Consider the following 21,007-nt stretch of genomic DNA (forward strand, 5'->3'; position numbering starts at 1 on the left):
ATATCGATTGGAAGAGCTATGCTGCCGCGATATCCGACAACATCGAATCTACCCAAGAACTTCCTCCGGAGGAAGAGTACAGCTTTTTGGCTGGCTTGATTCTCGACAGCGCGAATCAAGCTCAGACTAAGCCAGTACCCGGCGCGAACATACAAAACCCTCTCCTAATCCGTGGTGGGACAAAGAGTGCTCAGACGTGTACGCGGAGAAGGCCGCCGCGTATAAGACCTTCCGGGACGACGGGTTACCTGCTAGCTATCGACAATATGCGACGTTAGAAACGCGAATGAAGAGTTTGATGAAAGCCAAGAAACGTAGTTACTGGCGCCGGTTCGTTGACGGACTAACGAGAGAAACATCGATGAGCACTCTTTGGGGCACGGCCCGGCGTTTGCGAAACCGAAACAGTACTAACGAGAGTGCAGAATATTCAAACCGTTGGATATTCGATTTCGCCAAGAAGGTTTGTCCGGATTCCGCCCCGGCACAGAAGATTTACCGCGCCGCGTCTCCTCACGATAGCGCGAACGAAACACCTTTTTCGATGGTGGAGTTCTCACTTGCTCTCTTGTCGTGTACCAATAAAGCTCCGGGGCCAGACAGAATCAAATTCAACTTGTTGAAGAATCTGCCTGACTCTGCCAAGAGACGCTTGTTGAACTTATTTAATAAGTTTCTCGAGGCTAACATTGTCCCACTCGATTGGAGACAAGTGAAGGTCATCGCCATCCAAAAACCAGGAAAACCAGCCTCCGACCACAATTCGTACCGTCCGATCGCAATGCTATCCTGTATCCGGAAGTTGTTCGAGAAAATGATCCCATTCCGCCTCGACAATTGGGTCGAAGCAAATGGCTTACTGTCAGATACACAATTTGGCTTTCGCAAAGGCAAAGGGACGAACGATTGTCTTGCGTTGCTCTCAACTGAAGTTCAAATGGCCTATGCTAGCAAAGAGCAGATGGCATCAGTGTTCCTAGATATTAAGGGGGCTTTTGACTCAGTTTCGATCAACATTCTTTCAGAGAAGCTGCACCAGCATGGTCTTTCAGCGACTTTAAACAACTTTTTACTAAACTTATTGTCGGAAAAGCACATGCATTTTTCGCATGGTGACTTATCGACATCACGATTTAGCTACATGGGCCTTCCCCAGGGCTCATGTCTAAGCCCCCTGTTATACAATTTCTACGTCAACGACATTGATGAATGTCTTGACAATTCCTGCATGTTAAGGCAACTTGCAGACGATGGCGTGGTGTCTGTTACGGGACCCAAAGCTGTCGATCTACAAGGACCATTACAGAATACCTTGGACAATTTGTCTGCTTGGGCTGTTAAGCTGGGTATCGAATTCTCCACGGAGAAAACTGAGCTAGTTGTATTTTCAAGGAAGCGTGAACCAGCACAACTACAGCTTCTATTAATGGGTCAAACTATCGCTCAGGTATTCACAGTAAAATATCTAGGGGTCTGGTTCGACTCGAAAGGTACTTGGGGATGCCATATTCGGTATCTGAAACAGAAATGCCAGCAAAGGATCAACTTTCTTCGTACAATAACCGGAACATGGTGGGGTGCCCACCCAGGAGACCTAATTAGGTTGTATCAAACAACGATACTGTCGGTAATGGAATACGGATGCTTCTGCTTTCGCTCCGCCGCGAACATACATTTCATCAAACTCGAAAGAATTCAGTATCGTTGTTTGCGTATCGCCTTAGGGTGCATGCAGTCGACCCATACGATGAGTCTCGAAGTGCTGTCGGGCGTTCTCCCGTTGAAAAATTGATTTTGGGAACTCTCATATCGATTGCTCATTCGATGCGATATCTTGAACCCGGTCGTGATTGAAAATTTCGAAAGGCTTGTTGAGCTCAATTCTCAGACCCGTTTCATGTCCCTGTACTTTGACTACATGGCGCAGAATATTAACCCTTCTTCTTACAATCCCAACCGTGTGCATTTCATAAATACTTCTGAATCTACTGTTTTCTTCGACACATCCATGAAAGACAAGATTTGTGGAATCCCGGACCGCATACGCCCACAAGTAGTTCCAAACATTTTTTATAATAAATTCCGAGAAGTCGACTGTTCTAAGATGTTTTATACTGACGGATCAAACCTCGAAGGATCCACTGGCTTCGGTATTTTCAATCAAAAGTTCACCGCCTCCTACAAACTCAGTGACCCTGCTTCAGTTTACGCCGCAGAACTAGCTGCCATTCAGTATACCCTTGGAGTCATTGAAACATTACCCGCAGGCCATTACTTCATCGTTTCGGATAGCCTCAGTTCCATTGACGCTATTCGCTCGATGAAACATGGAAAGTACTCCTCGTATTTTTTGGGGAAAATACGGGAGCTACTGAGTGCTTTATCTGACAACTCTTTCCAGATTACCTTGGTGTGGGTCCCTTCTCATTGCTCCATTCCGGGCAATGAGAAGGCAGACTCCTTAGCTAAGATGGGTGCCTTAGAAGGAGACGTTTACGAAAGACCAATTTGCTTCAGCGAATTTTTCAGTATTACTCATCAGAGAACCCTCGAAAGTTGGCAAACTTCATGGAGCAGTGGGGAGCTGGGAAGGTGGCTACATTCGATAATCCCTAAGGTATCGACGAAACCTTGGTTCAAGGGGATGGATGTGGGTCGTGACTTCATTCGTGTGATATCGCGACTCATGGCAAACCATTACACGCTGGATGCACATCTCCGGCGTATTGGGCTCGTGGATAGTGGTATCTGCGCTTGTGGCGACGGCTATCACGACATCGAGCACATTGTCTGGGCGTGCACCGAGTACAGTTCCGCCAGGTCTCGGCTAATGGATACCCTGCGGGCCCGAGGAAGACCAACCAACGTCCCGGTTCGAGATGTGCTGGCAAGCCGCGATGTCCTCTATATGTCCCTTATATACACGTTCCTCAAAACCATCAACATACAAGTCTAACTGCCCCTTCTTATTTTCCTTATCATTCTCAGAACTCTCTTCCACCTGTATCAAAGCATCTGTATCGAATGAGCCAACAAACACGGGACCTACGGCACGAACATAACACGCTTAACTCGAAATGTAGCCAATCCACATCTGAGCCGTACTACGAAATCGTCTGGAAAAACCCCTGCCATCTTGAGGAGGACCACCCGGCGTCCCAGTACATGATTCCCCTGATGAAGGCCACCCGAGTTTGTAATCCATCCGTTGATCTCACGATGCCTGAAACTGAAATAATTTTCTCTCCCTGCCATCTTTGTCTACCCTCCCTCCCCTGACTCTTATACCCAGAAGTAAAACCCCTACCCCCCCCAATATATCACGAAGCATTTAGCTCTTCTTGTCTCTTCTAGTTTTAACTATTATATTATATAATCTCGTTGAAAATGCCCAACTCTACTACCCACAAAAATAACTATAATTACGAATCTTTACAAAATTCAATCATGCCCTCTAGTTATTCCTAGTTTTAAGTTAGTCGTAAAAAATTGTCCCCCTTAGTTAAACATTATTTGCTCCAATAATCTCACTGATAAAAATGTCAAACCATATTGCCACAAAAACTAAATGACCCCCCTAATCTTATGAAAATAATATTATCCCCTTGTGTAGATATATAAGATAGCTATAAAATCGCATTAGTTTCATTTTAAAAAAATCAATATGTAATCCCCTAGTTTTAAGCAATTTAAAATGTAAAACAAAACAAAATTGGCACCTTTAAGCTAACGCTACGTGCCTTATCAAATAAACGATTTGAATAAAAAAAAAATAAAAGGAACCAATCGAATATTCAATTTTTATTATCAAAGATTTGGTGGTGTGGTCGGCGATCTTCGTCAAATTTTACCCGTTGTTCCACACCTACTGATCAATTCTTGCATAATGGGGTATGTATTTTTGATGAAAAAATATCGCCCTCAAAAGAATTTTTTGCGGTACCGATTCTATTCGTTCAATAGTGCAAAATTTGAGCAATATTTTCCTAATTTTTCACCGTATTGAAAATTAGGAGAGTTACATGCGATGTACACCAATATTCAATTTCTACTCAACCAAATTATTTAAAATTTTGCACAGTGCTTCTTCTCATCATTAAATCATGATTTTTTTAAAACGAAAATCGCATTTTTGCTACAGAATGCTACGAAAATTTCAAATATCAAGAAAAAAGGGTTCGATCAATACCTGGGGTTGTGCAGAAGAACTGTGCAAACCTTGAAAACGATTGGTCCGATATATTTTGAGTTATGATGTAAGCCGCAAAATAAGTTTTCAACGAAACGCCTTCGGAGATTCGCTGTCACTGGCCCAATTTTCAGTATAGTGCTATGATATTTGAAGAAATATTGTTCAGCTGTGCAATGATTATAGGAAAAGTGAATGAATATAGTAACCCTTTCTGTATCACCAAAACATTTTTTTAAATGTGCAATTTTTCCGAACTAACCTTACCCACGCCCCCACCAACATTCTTTTATGTCTTCGTATCATAGTCACCATCGCAGGTTAACTCGTCAAGAAAATGGTGGATTTATGAATTGGGAAAATGTGAATTGATGCAACAACAAATTGCACCACTTTTTTACATGATTTTGTAAAATAGTACAATCCGTTGAAGAATTGATCGATTGCGTATATTGACTTAACTCTTAAAGGTGCAAACCGATTTTTTTCAAATTTTGTAAAAATTGTCTCAAAGTTTCAATACATTACGCAATAATTTTGAGACGTTTTTGGCAATGTTGTTTTAAATCAACATTACGCATTTAAGGGTTAAAATTCATACACTACTGCATGCATCGATTGAAATTCGGTTACTTATAAAAATCTATGAATTCTGTTTAATTCTTTTGATTCGCCAGGCTTTCCACAGCAAGTGTTGCAATCGAAACATTGTGTGCCTATTATTTTAGTTACTGCGAAACATTGACCCACTACGACTGTGCCTTGGTTGAAAAATTTCATCCAAGCAACCATTTAGAAAATATAAAGAAGCAGATGTATTGCTACCTCGAATTCGAATGATACCAACGGATTTCAAACGATTATGTTTAGGGAAACCGACCAATTTATCTAATTATGCTCCAGATGGTCTAACCAAAAACATTGTCTATCTGCGAGAATCGGTTTCTTCTTTGTAGTAAAAATATTTGTTATTTTTATTCATATATTTATTTTTATAGTAATAAAAATATTTGTTATTTTCATATTTAAACTATTTTGTTTAGTTAGTCCCGATGGGTGTAGCGAAGCGCACCGGGTTACATCTAGTTTTTTATAAAGATCACAAAGCTACGAAGCATTATGACCCCCTACTCTCCTACCCAAGTAGCACTTGCAACATGTTCTAGAAAAACAGCAAAAGTTATTTGTTGCATTACAATGACAACAAAATTGCAAAAAACACTACTGTTGCATGTGTGAAACGCAGCTGTTGCACGTTTCATCTTAGCTATTTATTTGTATTTCTAATGTTTTTTGAAACAATCAACTTTGACACATATTATGGATGTTTTTTGCAACGTGTTTGTGACTCTACTGCGCAGCTAAAACAATTTTGTTGCAAGCATTATCGCGAAAACTGGAGATAGCATTATTATTCAACTTGTCAGCAAACTTTATTCTGGATACACTTATAAAACTTATACTCAACTTGAGTTTGTAGCATAGTAGAAATAAAAACAACCGCCATATTTATTGATAAAATGAATTATTTCTCTAAAAAAATTGCTGACGAAAAGTAAATATGTTTAGATCTTTAGATTAGAACCCAAAATTTTAATCATTAATATGCTTTAAATTTTTTATTACTCTCGAAAAAAGCATATTTGAACACAGTGCTTTGCGTACGATAAATAATTCACAAATAAGTATAAAATTTATTGAGTTTATATCAACGTTGCACAGAGGAGTAATTGGGGTCGAATCCTGGCCAAAATTATTTGCTGCTGCAATTGTTGTTATTATGCCTTAATATGAACTAAAAATAGACAATTACTAGTTTTTGGAACAATTTGGCATCTACCCACCTACCAGTGCAGAGGTCAATTTTCTATATCTTTTCAAATACTAGTAATTTCTAGGTGATCTTTGTGAATACATTTATTTTTCCAGTTGCATAAACATTTGATCAGCGGGAAAGGGAGAAGAAAATGGATGCCTGTGCATATTTTCATAGAGATACATGTTGGCAAACATAATATTTGGCCCTACAGCATTTCGGTGTACCTCAAATTAGTCAAAATTTCAATATTTTCAAATCGCTTGGTATTGGTGGATCGGACAAGATCGGAAGAGTTCGAATATTTTTGTATAGCTGAAATCTTGTATTGTAATACTGCTTCAGCAACTTTGCCGGATCTAGCCGTATAATGTAACTTTTTTATAATTCAAATTTGTAATAAAATGTTAAAACAAGGAATTTTTTTAAGTTGGTGCAATACACAGCAAGTTTACTTTTTTTAGTTAGTTTTAAGCTGAAGTTAAACAAACGGTTGTGTTGAACTACGTTTGTAATAATATTATCTTATTTAATACAGTCATCATCACTAGAAAGCGATTTTGCTGAATATATAACGAAAACGATTAAAATATCCCTTAAAATATCACCATTTGGCATACATGCAAAAATTCTTTAACAATTTTTGATATACTCCTAATTTTGCCACGTTATACAGTAGGTTCTTAGGTATGTAAAAAAAATATAACGAAACAAAAAAATCGAAAAAAATTTTTTTGGTTTTTGGCCAAGAATTTGTTCTAGTTACTCCTCTGTGCGTTGTTTGAAGGCCCTTTAAAAATATCAAAGTATTTTCAAAAATTGCTCGATTCATTTTTATTGGTTATACATTTTCACCCATATTAATAATATTGTCATATTTGACTGTGGACGTAATATTTATGCTTTGTTTGCATAACAATTTCATGAAACACATTAAGTTTCATTTCATTTCGACAAAGTTGTTTTCAAAGCAATCGCTAGCATTATTGCAACAATCTTTGTTGTTATTATGATTTTTGGTACATCATTCGGAACAAATGAACATGTTGCCTATAAGCTCCACCTCCTGCGCTTTTTTAATTGCATAACAGTTGAATAACGCTTGCTGCACGAATATTTTCACAATTTACTGTTTGACATTGGTGTTGTAAAAACAGCTTATCAACATACCGTGTTGCTTGGGTATCGTCACAGAATACAAAATACCACCTCCCCAATAACGCTATGTAGGGGAAGATGGGGTAATTCGCACCCCCGGGGCAAAATGCACCCATTGCTTATATCGAAAACAGCTGAAAATTTCGAGAAAAGGGTAACACCCTTTTTTATGGCGGAAGTCCGTCATAGTTAACATACACTGGCAAAGTTTGATAACCGTACATCAATAGCAGCTTGAGAAATAAACAAAAAACAATTACGTGCTCTTCTCATGTAATTATTACGGCTCGTGCAACAAAGATTTTCAGCTCTTATGAATGCTATTTTACTATTATATCAGAATATTCCAGTTCTATTTATACCGTTGTTCATTATTCTGTCGCACTACATATGAAAAATCTACTAAACAATTCACTTTTTGCTAAATTTATTTCTCTGCTCCATCGGGGGCAAAATGCACTCTTCTTTGATTTTGCTGGTTTTTTAATCGAAAACAGCAAAATCGTTCTGAAAACCTGCTAATTGCATAACCTAAGGCTATTTAATGGCACACTTTTGTGATATCCCGTCAGAAAACAAAACTACTTGCTTGTTCGCCGAACATTCTGCCCCGTTGTTGCGGTGCATACTGCCCCGTTGTTGTAGTGCATTATGCCCCGTTGTTGTGGTGCATTTTACCCCCGCATAGGTGCATTTTGCCCCGCTTATTTTTCAAAGAGCAATTTGTAATGATTTTGAAAAATTTTGCAAAGTGTTATGATTGTGATCACAGAGGAAAATGTTGGCTAAACGATATCATTAATTAAATTCTCCCAATTGATGTTCTATAGCTGAGTTATGATCATATTTCCTTAGGGGGTGCGTTTTACCCCATCTTCCCCTAATGCCTTTAGCAAAGTGAGAAGGGTTCTCCACAGAAAAAAAATATAGCACAGTATGATTTAAGCTTTAGCGAAATCATTTCTGCACTGAACCGAATATGCATATACCAAATTATTCTTTTCATATGTTATTCTATACTGCTGAATGCCCTCCCCATCTAAGTATATGCTCAGAAACCGATCATCAACGCAGTACAATTGCATCTGCCACCTTTATCCTTGAATGTTTTCTACATTCATGCAGAACCGCGTCGCGTCGGGAACTGAACGATTGTGCGCTAATTCCTAGTGTACTCGGAAGATATCAGTCCATCAATCATTTTAATTGACAATTTTAAAACGATTGCAAGCGGTATGCGAAGCAAGTAGTGACGTTGATCATTTTATAGGCTCGAACTGCTGGAAGAGCCAGTACCAGTATGAAGGATGGTAACGTAAAGCTCCACAATCGGTGCCAAGCTGCTGCTTTATTCCTACATATGTACATTCTCAAACTGAAATGTAGGCTAACATCTCTCCCTGGAGAAAAGCACGCTGAGCTGATGCCTTGGCAGAGAGCGATATAAATTAAATTCAATATAAACGTCAAAATCGCAAACTAATTACTGACAATCAATGATTTATGCAGTCATAAATTCGCTGTAATCACTTGGGTTCGCTGCACTGACTGCTGGGGAAATCTAGTTCCTGCCGCACGGCACGGAATGCTCCAGAAAAAAAGATACAAGTGTATTTTGAATCGCGCCAAATAGCTATAATTTTAGGAAATGACCCTCTTCTTTTCGCCAGTTAACTCGTCATTTTTAACTCCAAATTATAATCATTATATGTTTCACAGTCAGAATCCAACCCCGGCAGGTCGTGCGCGATAGATATAAAGCGACCAGCACCTACAAGTTCCTACAAACGCGAGCCCCTTTCCAGCGCGAACCGGGAGAGGGTAGACTAATGGGTGCACACGCGAGTCATAAATAAATCAAAGATACGCACCTTGAGTTTCCCTGAGTTCTCCCCCGTTCGTCCCACCAGCCCCCATTCCGACTGACCCGCTCGCTGCGCTGTGAAAACCAGTGAGTGGTGCTCGTTCGCGTAAACATCGCACTTTACAACAGAAACTGTCTTAGGTCAGTGAGCAAGGCGTAGAACGATGGGGGTTTGGGGAATTAGCTGAATTGCTCATCGCGAGGTGGATAAGTGCCACTTGTGCTGACTGGACCGTAATCGAAGCGCAGTAATGTTACAACAGAACGTGTTTGTAGACACATTGTAAGACATATAAAAACAACGGCAGTTATGAGTTGTTCATTTGAGGCTAAACGAGCGTGAATTTAACAAGGGTTATTAATTGGCGCGCTTGTTGGGACTATGGGCAGGAACTAGTTGCTGCAAGTTATCGTGGGTGATAGAAAGAAATAAAATGAGAGGTAAAAAAGAATCTCAGAGGTGTTTTTTTCAATGCATATTTTGTCATATTTGGAGTTAGAAGTATTTCTGGTTAGGATATAAAATAAGTTACGGATTCCGATAAAAGCACCGATAAGCTAATTTAACAGGTGTAATAAATATTGAAACTAGGCAAACATATTGCTCAATCGTTTTTTTACACCAACTGATACACGTATATCAAATATTACAGCCAGACCATACACCTATCCCACACCTCAATGACAATGATTCACGCTGTCTATCATAAATCAATCCAGAGAAGTTTCGCAATTCAGTTCTCGTGTCGCTGTCACTCTTCTTGTTTGAGTTATTCACACAAGTGTTATCGTGCGAAAAAAGGCATCAATTTATCATATTAAAGTAATAATAAATTCCCCGCGGAAAACCTGTTTTCACTGCTGGGAACCTGGAAAGTTAAACCTTCTTCTGATTGATCCGGACAAATTGGAACGCTCTTCCGCTTCGTTGGTGCTGATTCGAAAACACGACGTCGTCGATAATTTGAACCCAAACTGGTTCAATCAATGATCCTAAAATTACCAACCTACAGCAAATCGTTAACAGTGATGCAATCCATCATATCCAGCGAAATTCATACACTATTAATCTTATTACACGCACCGGCCCCAGGCTTCCACTAGCAAATCGTAAATATGGGCACAGTTCGTGTCCCGATGTTTGGCTTGGATACGGATGAAGCCATAAAGAAGCGTAACCGCCAAAAGACCGCGGTGATGGACGTGCAACTGTCACATCAATGATCATCCAGGCACAGTAATACGCCGTCAATCACGGTCCCGGGCATCGCGCGATCTGCTAACGAGAATACGCTTACCTACCTTGAAGCAAATGTCGGCAAGAAAAATGCACCAAAGTGCATTGCAACGTATTTTTTTTTCTAACGACGATCCCATCCGATCGGGATCGAGACGTGTGCAACCGATGTTCCCGTCCTTGCGATCTGTCTTTGTTCGACAATCGATCGATTAACGATTCAATCAATTGGCGATTCCTTTTTTGGGGGACACTGTCACCGGCGATGGATGACAAGTTGATTGAGTTCTCTGGTTGTTGCGCCGCTTTGTCACTAACGGGGGAAGAATGTACGCAAACGTCTCTGACGTGGACAGGTGCACCAAGAGGGATTGATGTCTTTGGGTTGCACAGTGGTCAACGTTCAATCAAATTCGGACAAAACTTCAAACGTTGTCTGAATGTAATGAAAATTCTACGTTAGAATAATTTGGGGATGCTAATATTTTATTTGCTGTTTTGGTTACATTTTTGAATACTTTCGTCAATAGTATTCGATTCGTGCACAATTGCGTGCACAAGATTGAGCTAGCAGATTATAGTCCCCTCCTAATGTACCTGAATATTTTTAAACATTTAAAAAGAAACGATAAAATTTTTTAAGACATGTATATAATTCGCGCTGTGTTTGCTTAATACAGTGAAGACCCGATTTTATCATCCCCCGATTTTGCAGACGAACCAAGTTGAATTCGAGTAAATCCTTTCTTGAGCACGTTTTTTTTTTTATCTTAGAGATCCGAAATATGTAAAAATTAAAATTTTATCTTTTTTCCAGTTCCCCTTAAGGTTAATTTAAACTAAATTTTGAGAAAGAATTATGAGGCTCTGTCTAGTGACTAAAGAAGAATATTTTAAGAGCTTCGGTTTATTAAAAAGAAAGGTAAATATATTTCCCGATTTTGTCAATGTCCCCGTTTTTTTAGCCTAAAATTCACCAAGGGGCTGATAAAAACGGCTTTTCACTGTATTGCCTTAGCGATCTTAGAGGCTTATGAGCCTATTTAAGTTATGTATTTTTTCATACTCTGCACTAGCCCTAACTAACGATCACCCATTAGCCTGTGCCCCTGGCATGGCCGACTGGTTCAGTGCGCCGTGTTTGCAGACATTGTTCCATAGCTTAATGGCATTGTTGGTGGATAGCGTTTGTAGTGGGGGTCATTGTGTGTCGATTTATCAGTCGACTTCGTCATCGTTCATAGGCTAATTGACGAATTTCGCACCAACATGAACAAATGTTGGCAGCACCCTCTCAGATTTTAATGAAACTTTCTGTACATGAAAACTTTCTCACAAAAAGCTACTTTGCATGCTTCGTTTTTTTTCCAAAATTGATCTAGACTGTCTTTTAAAAAGGGCTTTTTTACCAATTTTTTTTAAATGGCTATAGTCGAAAAATTACAAATCGTACAAAAAAATTAGTCAAATTTTTGAATAAAAATATTGAAAAAATTCTTCATTGACACTAAAAAAAATCGATTTAAAAAAATTTAGAGTTGATTTACAAAAAAAAAACCATTTTTGATTTGGATGAAATTTTGTCGCAAGATAGGTAATTACTTGCCGTCAAAATTTCAAGTTGGGCACTTTTAAGGAAAAAAAGTTATTTGAAAAAAACTTTTCCTTGTCCAAAATTAATTTTTTTCAGTGTATTTTTATCTAAAACTAAACTAATGAAAATCATAATCATCTCAGAATCCATTTTTCCGGCTACTAGTTGCCAGATATATGCAAAAAGTACCAGTAACGAATATGGTATATATTCAGAACAAACTTAAATGAAGACTCGAAGACTAGAAGACTGGAAGACTGGAAGACTGGAAGACTGGAAAACTGGAAGACTGGAAGACTGGAAGACTGGAAGACTGGAAGACTGGAAGACTGGAAGACTGGAAGACTGGAAGACTGGAAGACTGGAAGACTGGAAGACTGGAAGACTGGAAGACTGGAAGACTGGAAGACTGGAAGACTGGAAGACTGGAAGACTGGAAGACTGGAAGACTGGAAGACTGGAAGACTGGAAGACTGGAAGACTGGAAGACTGGAAGACTGGAAGACTGGAAGACTGGAAGACTGGAAGACTGGAAGACTGGAAGACTGGAAGACTGGAGGACTGGAAGACTGGAAGACTGGAAGACTGGAAGACTGGAAGACTGGAAGACTGGAAGACTGGAAGACTGGAAGACTGGAAGACTGGAAGACTGGAAGACTGGAAGACTGGAAGACTGGAAGACTGGAAGACTGGAAGACTGGAAGACTGGAAGACTGGAAGACTGGAAGACTGGAAGACTGGAAGACTGGAAGACTGGAAGACTGGAAGACTGGAAGACTGGAAGACTGGAAGACTGGAAGACTGGAAGACTGGAAGACTGGAAGACTGGAAGACTGGAAGACTGGAAGACTGGAAGACTGGAAGACTGGAAGACTGGAAGACTGGAAGACTGGAAGACTGGAAGACTGGAAGACTGGAAGACTGGAAGACTGGAAGACTGGAAGACTGGAAGACTGGAAGACTGGAAGACTGGAAGACTGGAAGACTGCAAGACTGGAAGACTGGAAGACTGGAAGACTGGAAGACTGGAAGACTGGAAGACTAGAAGACTGGAAGACTGGAAGACTGGAAGACTGGAAGACTGGAAGACTGGAAGACTGGAAGACTGGAAGACTGGAAGACGACTGGAAGACTGGAAGACTGGAAGACTGGAAGACTGGAAGACTGGAAGACTGGAAGACTGGAAGACTGGAAGACGACTGGAAGACTGGAAGACTGGAAGACTGGAAGACTGGAAGACTGGAAGACTGGAAGACTGGAAGACTGGAAGACTGGAAGACTGGAAGACTGGAAGACTGGAAGACTGGAAGACTGGAAGACTGGAAGACTGGAAGACTGGAAGACTGGAAGACTGGAAGACTGGAAGACTGGAAGACTGGAAGACTGGAAGACTGGAAGACTGGAAGACTGGAAGACTGGAAGACTGGAAGACTGGAAGACTGGAAGACTGGAAGACTGGAAGACTGGAAGACTGGAAGACTGGAAGACTGGAAGACTGGAAGACTGGAAGACTGGAAGACTGGAAGACTGGAAGACTGGAAGACTGGAAGACTGGAAGACTGGAAGACTGGAAGACTGGAAGACTGGAAGACTGGAAGACTGGAAGACTGGAAGACTGGAAGACTGGAAGACTGGAAGACTGGAAGACTGGAAGACTGGAAGACTGGAAGACTGGAAGACTGGAAGACTGGAAGACTGGAAGACTGGAAGACTGGAAGACTGGAAGACTGGAAGACTGGAAGACTGGAAGACTGGAAGACTGGAAGACTGGAAGACTGGAAGACTGGAAGACTGGAAGACTGGAAGACTGGAAGACTGGAAGACTGGAAGACTGGAAGACTGGAAGACTGGAAGACTGGAAGACTGGAAGACTGGAAGACTGGAAGACTGGAAGACTGGAAGACTGGAAGTCTGGAAGACTGGAAGACTGGAAGACTGGAAGACTGGAAGACGGGAAGACTGGAAGACTGGAAGACTGGAAGACGGGAAGACTGGAAGACTGGAAGACTGGAAGACTGGAAGACTGGAAGACTGGAAGACTGGAAGACTGGAAGACTGGAAGACTGGAAGACTGGAAGACTGGAAGACTGGAAGACTGGAAGACTGGAAGACTGGAAGACTGGAAGACTGGAAGACTGGAAGACTGGAAGACTGGAAGACTGGAAGACTGGAGACTGAGACTGGAAGACTGGAAGACTGGAAGACTGGAAGACTGGAAGACTGGAAGACTGGAAGACTGGAAGACTGGAAGACTGGAAGACTGGAAGACTGGAAGACTGGAAGACTGGAAGACTGGAAGACTGGAAGACTGGAAGACTGGAAGACTGGAAGACTGGAAGACTGGAAGACTGGAAGACTGAAGACTGGAAGACTGGAAGACTGGAAGACTGGAAGACTGGAAGACTGGAAGACTGGAAGACTGGACGACTGGAAGACTGGACGACTGGAAGACTGGACGACTGGACGACTGGAAGACTGGACGACTGGAAGACTGGACGACTGGAAGACTGGAAGACTGGAAGACTGGAAGACTGGAAGACTGGAAGACTGAAGACTGGAAGACTGGAAGACTGGAAGACTGGAAGACTGGAAGACTGGAAGACTGGAAGACTGGAAGACTGGAAGACTGGAAGACTGGAAGACTGGAAGACTGGAAGACTGGAAGACTGGAAGACTGGAAGACTGGAAGACTGGAAGACTGGAAGACTGGAAGACTGGAAGACTGGAAGACTGGAAGACTGGAAGACTGGAAGACTGGAAGACTGGAAGACTGGAAGACTGGAAGACTGGAAGACTGGAAGACTGGAAGACTGGAAGACTGGAAGACTGGAAGACTGGAAGACTGGAAGACTGGAAGACTGGAAGACTGGAAGACTGGAAGACTGCAAGACTGGAAGACTGGAAGACTGGAAGACTGGAAGACTAGAAGACTGGAAGACTGGAAGACTGGAAGACTGGAAGACTGGAAGACTGGAAGACTGGAAGACTGGAAGACTGGAAGACGACTGGAAGACTGGAAGACTGGAAGACTGGAAGACTGGAAGACTGGAAGACTGGAAGACTGGAAGACTGGAAGACGACTGGAAGACTGGAAGACTGGAAGACTGGAAGACTGGAAGACTGGAAGACTGGAAGACTGGAAGACTGGAAGACTGGAAGACTGGAAGACTGGAAGACTGGAAGACTGGAAGACTGGAAGACTGGAAGACTGGAAGACTGGAAGACTGGAAGACTGGAAGACTGGAAGACTGGAAGACTGGAAGACTGGAAGACTGGAAGACTGGAAGACTGGAAGACTGGAAGACTGGAAGACTGGAAGACTGGAAGACTGGAAGACTGGAAGACTGGAAGACTGGAAGACTGGAAGACTGGAAGACTGGAAGACTGGAAGACTGGAAGACTGGAAGACTGGAAGACTGGAAGACTGGAAGACTGGAAGACTGGAAGACTGGAAGACTGGAAGACTGGAAGACTGGAAGACTGGAAGACTGGAAGACTGGAAGACTGGAAGACTGGAAGACTGGAAGACTGGAAGACTGGAAGACTGGAAGACTGGAAGACTGGAAGACTGAAGACTGGAAGACTGGAAGACTGGAAGACTGGAAGACTGGAAGACTGGAAGACTGGAAGACTGGAAGACTGGAAGACTGGAAGACTGGAAGACTGGAAGACTGGAAGACTGGAAGACTGGAAGACTGGAAGACTGGAAGACTGGAAGACTGGAAGACTGGAAGACTGGAAGACTGGAAGACTGGAAGACTGGAAGACTGGAAGACTGGAAGACTGGAAGACTGGAAGACTGGAAGACTGGAAGACTGGAAGACTGGAAGACTGGAAGACTGGAAGTCTGGAAGACTGGAAGACTGGAAGACTGGAAGACTGGAAGACTGGAAGACTGGAAGACGGGAAGACTGGAAGACTGGAAGACTGGAAGACGGGAAGACTGGAAGACTGGAAGACGGGAAGACTGGAAGACTGGAAGACTGGAAGACTGGAAGACTGGAAGACTGGAAGACTGGAAGACTGGAAGACTGGAAGACTGGAAGACTGGAAGACTGGAAGACTGGAAGACTGGAAGACTGGAAGACTGGAAGACTGGAAGACTGGAAGACTGGAAGACTGGAAGACTGGAAGACTGGAAGACTGGAAGACTGGAAGACTGGAAGACTGGAAGACTGGAAGACTGGAAGACTGGAAGACTGGAAGACTGGAAGACTGGAAGACTGGAAGACTGGAAGACTGGAAGACTGGAAGACTGGAAGACTGGAAGACTGGAAGACTGGAAGACTGGAAGACTGGAAGACTGGAAGACTGGAAGACTGGAAGACTGGACGACTGGAAGACTGGACGACTGGAAGACTGGACGACTGGACGACTGGAAGACTGGACGACTGGAAGACTGGACGACTGGACGACTGGACGACTGGACGACTGGAAGACTGGACGACTGGAAGACTGGAAGACTGGAAGACTGGAAGACTGGAAGACTGGAAGACTGGAAGACTGGAAGACTGGAAGACTGGAAGACTGGAAGACTGGAAGACTGGAAGACTGGAAGACTGGAAGACTGGAAGACTGGAAGACTGGAAGACTGGAAGACTGGAAGACTGGAAGACTGGAAGACTGGAAGACTGGAAGACTGGAAGACTGGAAGACTGGAAGACTGGAAGACTGGAAAACTGGAAGCCTGGAAGACTGGAAGACTGGAAGACTGGAAGACTGGAAGACTGGAAGCCTGGAAGCCTGGAAGACTGGAAGACTGGAAGCCTGGAAGCCTGGAAGACTGGAAGCCTGGAAGACTGGAAGACTGGAAGACTGGAAGACTGGAAGACTGGAAGACTGGAAGACTGGAAGACTGGAAGACTGGAAGACTGGAAGACTGGAAGACTGGAAGACTGGAAGACTGGAAGACTGGAAGACTGGAAGACTGGAAGACTGGAAGACTGGAAGACTGGAAGACTGGAAGACTGGAAGACTGGAAGACTGGAAGACTGGAAGACTGGAAGACTGGAAGACTGGAAGACTGGAAGACTGGAAGACTGGAAGACTGGAAGACTGGAAGACTGGAAGACTGGAAGACTGGAAGACTGGAAGACTGGAAGACTGGAAGACTGGAAGACTGGAAGACTGGAAGACTGGAAGACTGGAAGACTGGAAGACTGGAAGACTGGAAGACTGGAAGACTGGAAGACTGGAAGACTGGAAGACTGGAAGACTGGAAGACTGGAAGACTGGAAGACTGGAAGACTGGAAGACTGGAAGACTGGAAGACTGGAAGACTGGAAGACTGGAAGACTGGAAGACTGGAAGACTGGAAGACTGGAAGACTGGAAGACTGGAAGACTGGAAGACTGGAAGACTGGAAGACTGGAAGACTGGAAGACTGGAAGACTGGAAGACTGGAAGACTGGAAGACTGGAAGACTGGAAGACTGGAAGACTGGAAGACTGGAAGACTGGAAGACTGGAAGACTGGAAGACTGGAAGACTGGAAGACTGGAAGACTGGAAGACTGGAAGACTGGAAGACTGGAAGACTGGAAGACTGGAAGACTGGAAGACTGGAAGACTGGAAGACTGGAAGACTGGAAGACTGGAAGACTGGAAGACTGGAAGACTGGAAGACTGGAAGACTGGAAGACTGGAAGACTGGAAGACTGGAAGACTGGAAGACTGGAAGACTGGAAGACTGGAAGACTGGAAGACTGGAAGACTGGAAGACTGGAAGACTGGAAGACTGGAAGACTGGAAGACTGGAAGACTGGAAGACTGGAAGACTGGAAGACTGGACGACTGGAAGACTGGAAGACTGGAAGACTGGAAGACTGGAAGACTGGAAGACTGGAAGACTGGAAGACTGGAAGACTGGAAGACTGGAAGACTGGAAGACTGGAAGACTGGAAGACTGGAAGACTGGAAGACTGGAAGACTGGAAGACTGGAAGACTGGAAGACTGGAAGACTGGAAGACTGGAAGACTGGAAGACTGGAAGACTGGAAGACTGGAAGACTGGAAGACTGGAAGACTGGAAGACTGGAAGACTGGAAGACTGGAAGACTGGAAGACTGGAAGACTGGAAGACTGGAAGACTGGAAGACTGGAAGACTGGAAGACTGGAAGACTGGAAGACTGGAAGACTGGAAGACTGGAAGACTGGAAGACTGGAAGACTGGAAGACTGGAAGACTGGAAGACTGGAAGACTGGAAGACTGGAAGACTGGAAGACTGGAAGACTGGAAGACTGGAAGACTGGAAGACTGGAAGACTGGAAGACTGGAAGACTGGAAGACTGGAAGACTGGAAGACTGGAAGACTGGAAGACTGGAAGACTGGAAGACTGGAAGACTGGAAGACTGGAAGACTGGAAGACTGGAAGACTGGAAGACTGGAAGACTGGAAGACTGGAAGACTGGAAGACTGGAAGACTGGAAGACTGGAAGACTGGAAGACTGGAAGACTGGAAGACTGGAAGACTGGAAGACTGGAAGACTGGAAGACTGGAAGACTGGAAGACTGGAAGACTGGAAGACTGGAAGACTGGAAGACTGGAAGACTGGAAGACTGGAAGACTGGAAGACTGGAAGACTGGAAGACTGGAAGACTGGAAGACTGGAAGACTGGAAGACTGGAAGACTGGAAGACTGGAAGACTGGAAGACTGGAAGACTGGAAGACTGGAAGACTGGAAGACTGGAAGACTGGAAGACTGGAAGACTGGAAGACTGGAAGACTGGAAGACTGGAAGACTGGAAGACTGGAAGACTGGAAGACTGGAAGACTGGAAGACTGGAAGACTGGAAGACTGGAAGACTGGAAGACTGGAAGACTGGAAGACTGGAAGACTGGAAGACTGGAAGACTAGAAGACTGGAAGATTGAAAGACTGGAAGACTGAAAGACTGAAAGACTGGAATACTGGAAGACTGGAAGACTGGAAGACTGGAAGACTGGAAGACTGGAAGACTGGAAGACTGGAAGACTGGAAGACTGGAAGACTGGAAGACTGGAAGACTGGAAGACTGGAAGACTGGAAGACTGGAAGACTGGAAGACTGGAAGACTGGAAGACTGGAAGACTGGAAGACTGGAAGACTGGAAGACTGGAAGACTGGAAGACTGGAAGACTGCAAGACTGGAAGACTGCAAGACTGGAAGACTGGAAGACTGGAAGACTGGAAGACTGGAAGACTGGAAGACTGGACGACTGGAAGACTGGAAGACTGGAAGACTGGAAGACTGGAAGACTGGAAGACTGGAAGACTGGAAGACTGGAAGACTGGAAGACTGGAAGACTGGAAGACTGGAAGACTGGAAGACTGGAAGACTGGAAGACTGGAAGACTGGAAGACTGGAAGACTGGAAGACTGGAAGACTGGAAGACTGGAAGACTGGAAGACTGGAAGACTGGAAGACTGGAAGACTGGAAGACTGGAAGACTGGAAGACTGGAAGACTGGAAGACTGGAAGACTGGAAGACTGGAAGACTGGAAGACTGGAAGACTGGAAGACTGGAAGACTGGAAGACTGGAAGACTGGAAGACTGGAAGACTGGAAGACTGGAAGACTGGAAGACTGGAAGACTGGAAGACTGGAAGACTGGAAGACTAGAAGACTGGAAGATTGAAAGACTGGAAGACTGGAAGACTGGAAGACTGGAAGACTGAAAGACTGGAAGACTGAAAGACTGGAAGACTGGAAGACTGGAAGACTGGAAGACTGGAAGACTGGAAGACTGGAAGACTGGAAGACTGGAAGACTGGAAGACTGGAAGACTGGAAGACTGGAAGACTGGAAGACTGGAAGACTGGAAAACGGGAAGACTGGAAAACGGGAAGACTGGAAAACGGGAAGACTGGAAAACGGGAAGACTAGAAAACGGGAAGACGGGAAAACCCGAAGACGGGAAAACCGGAAGACGGGAAAACCGGAAGACGGGAAAACCGGAAGACGGGAAAACCGGAAGACGGGAAAACCGGAAGACGGGAAAACCGGAAGACGGGAAAACCGGAAGACGGGAAAACCGGAAGACGGGAAAACCGGAAGACGGGAAAACCGGAAGACGGGAAAACCGGAAGACGGGAAAACCGGAAGACGGGAAAACCGGAAGACGGGAAAACCGGAAGACGGGAAAACCGGAAGACGGGAAAACCGGAAGACGGGAAAACCGGAAGACGGGAAAACCGGAAGACGGGAAAACCGGAAGACGGGAAAACCGGAAGACGGGAAAACCGGAAGACGGGAAAACCGGAAGACGGGAAAACCGGAAGACGGGAAAACCGGAAGACGGGAAAACCGGAAGACGGGAAAACCGGAAGACGGGAAAACCGGAAGACGGGAAAACCGGAAGACGGGAAAACCGGAAGACGGGAAAACCGGAAGACGGGAAAACCGGAAGACGGGAAAACCGGAAGACGGGAAAACCGGAAGACGGGAAAACCGGAAGACGGGAAAACCGGAAGACGGGAAAACCGGAAGACGGGAAAACCGGAAGACGGGAAAACCGGAAGACGGGAAAACCGGAAGACGGGAAAACCGGAAGACGGGAAAACCGGAAGACGGGAAAACCGGAAGACGGGAAAACCGGAAGACGGGAAAACCGGAAGACGGGAAAACCGGAAGACTGGAAAACCGGAAGACGGGAAAACCGGAAGACGGGAAAACCGGAAGACGGGAAAACCGGAAGACGGGAAAACCGGAAGACGGGAAAACCGGAAGACGGGAAAACCGGAAGACGGGAAAACCGGAAGACGGGAAAACCGGAAGACGGGAATACCGGAAGACTGGAAAACCGGAAGACTGGAAAACCGGAAGACTGAAAAACCGGAAGACTGGAAAACCGGAAGACTGGAAAACCGGAAGACTGGAAAACCGGAAGACTGGAAAACCGGAAGACTGGAAAACCGGAAGACTGGAAAACCGGACGACTGGAAAACCGGAAGACTGGAAAACCGGAAGACTGGAAAACCGGAAGACTGGAAAACCGGAAGACTGGAAAACCGGAAGACTGGAAAACCGGAAGACTGGAAAACCGGAAGACTGGAAAACCGGAAGACTGGAAAACCGGAAGACTGGAAAACCGGAAGACTGGAAAACCGGAAGACTGGAAAACCGGAAGACTGGAAAACCGGAAGACTGGAAAACCGGAAGACTGGAA

General features: G+C 44.0%; 1 protein-coding gene across 1 annotated transcript in view; it reads left to right on the plus strand.

Moving 5' to 3' along the window:
- The window catches only part of LOC131679531 (another transcription unit protein-like), a 178,101-nt gene extending 157,432 nt beyond the window's left edge, over positions 1-20,669 (plus strand). The window contains exon 2 of the mRNA XM_058960271.1: positions 19,769-20,669. Coding sequence (XP_058816254.1) covers positions 19,769-20,669 — 901 coding nt within the window. The remainder of the gene's footprint in view (positions 1-19,768) is intronic.
- Positions 20,670-21,007: the final 338 nt, after the last annotated feature.

This window comes from Topomyia yanbarensis, chromosome 2, assembly GCF_030247195.1.
Source record: "Topomyia yanbarensis strain Yona2022 chromosome 2, ASM3024719v1, whole genome shotgun sequence".
Classification (NCBI taxonomy): domain Eukaryota; kingdom Metazoa; phylum Arthropoda; class Insecta; order Diptera; family Culicidae; genus Topomyia; species Topomyia yanbarensis.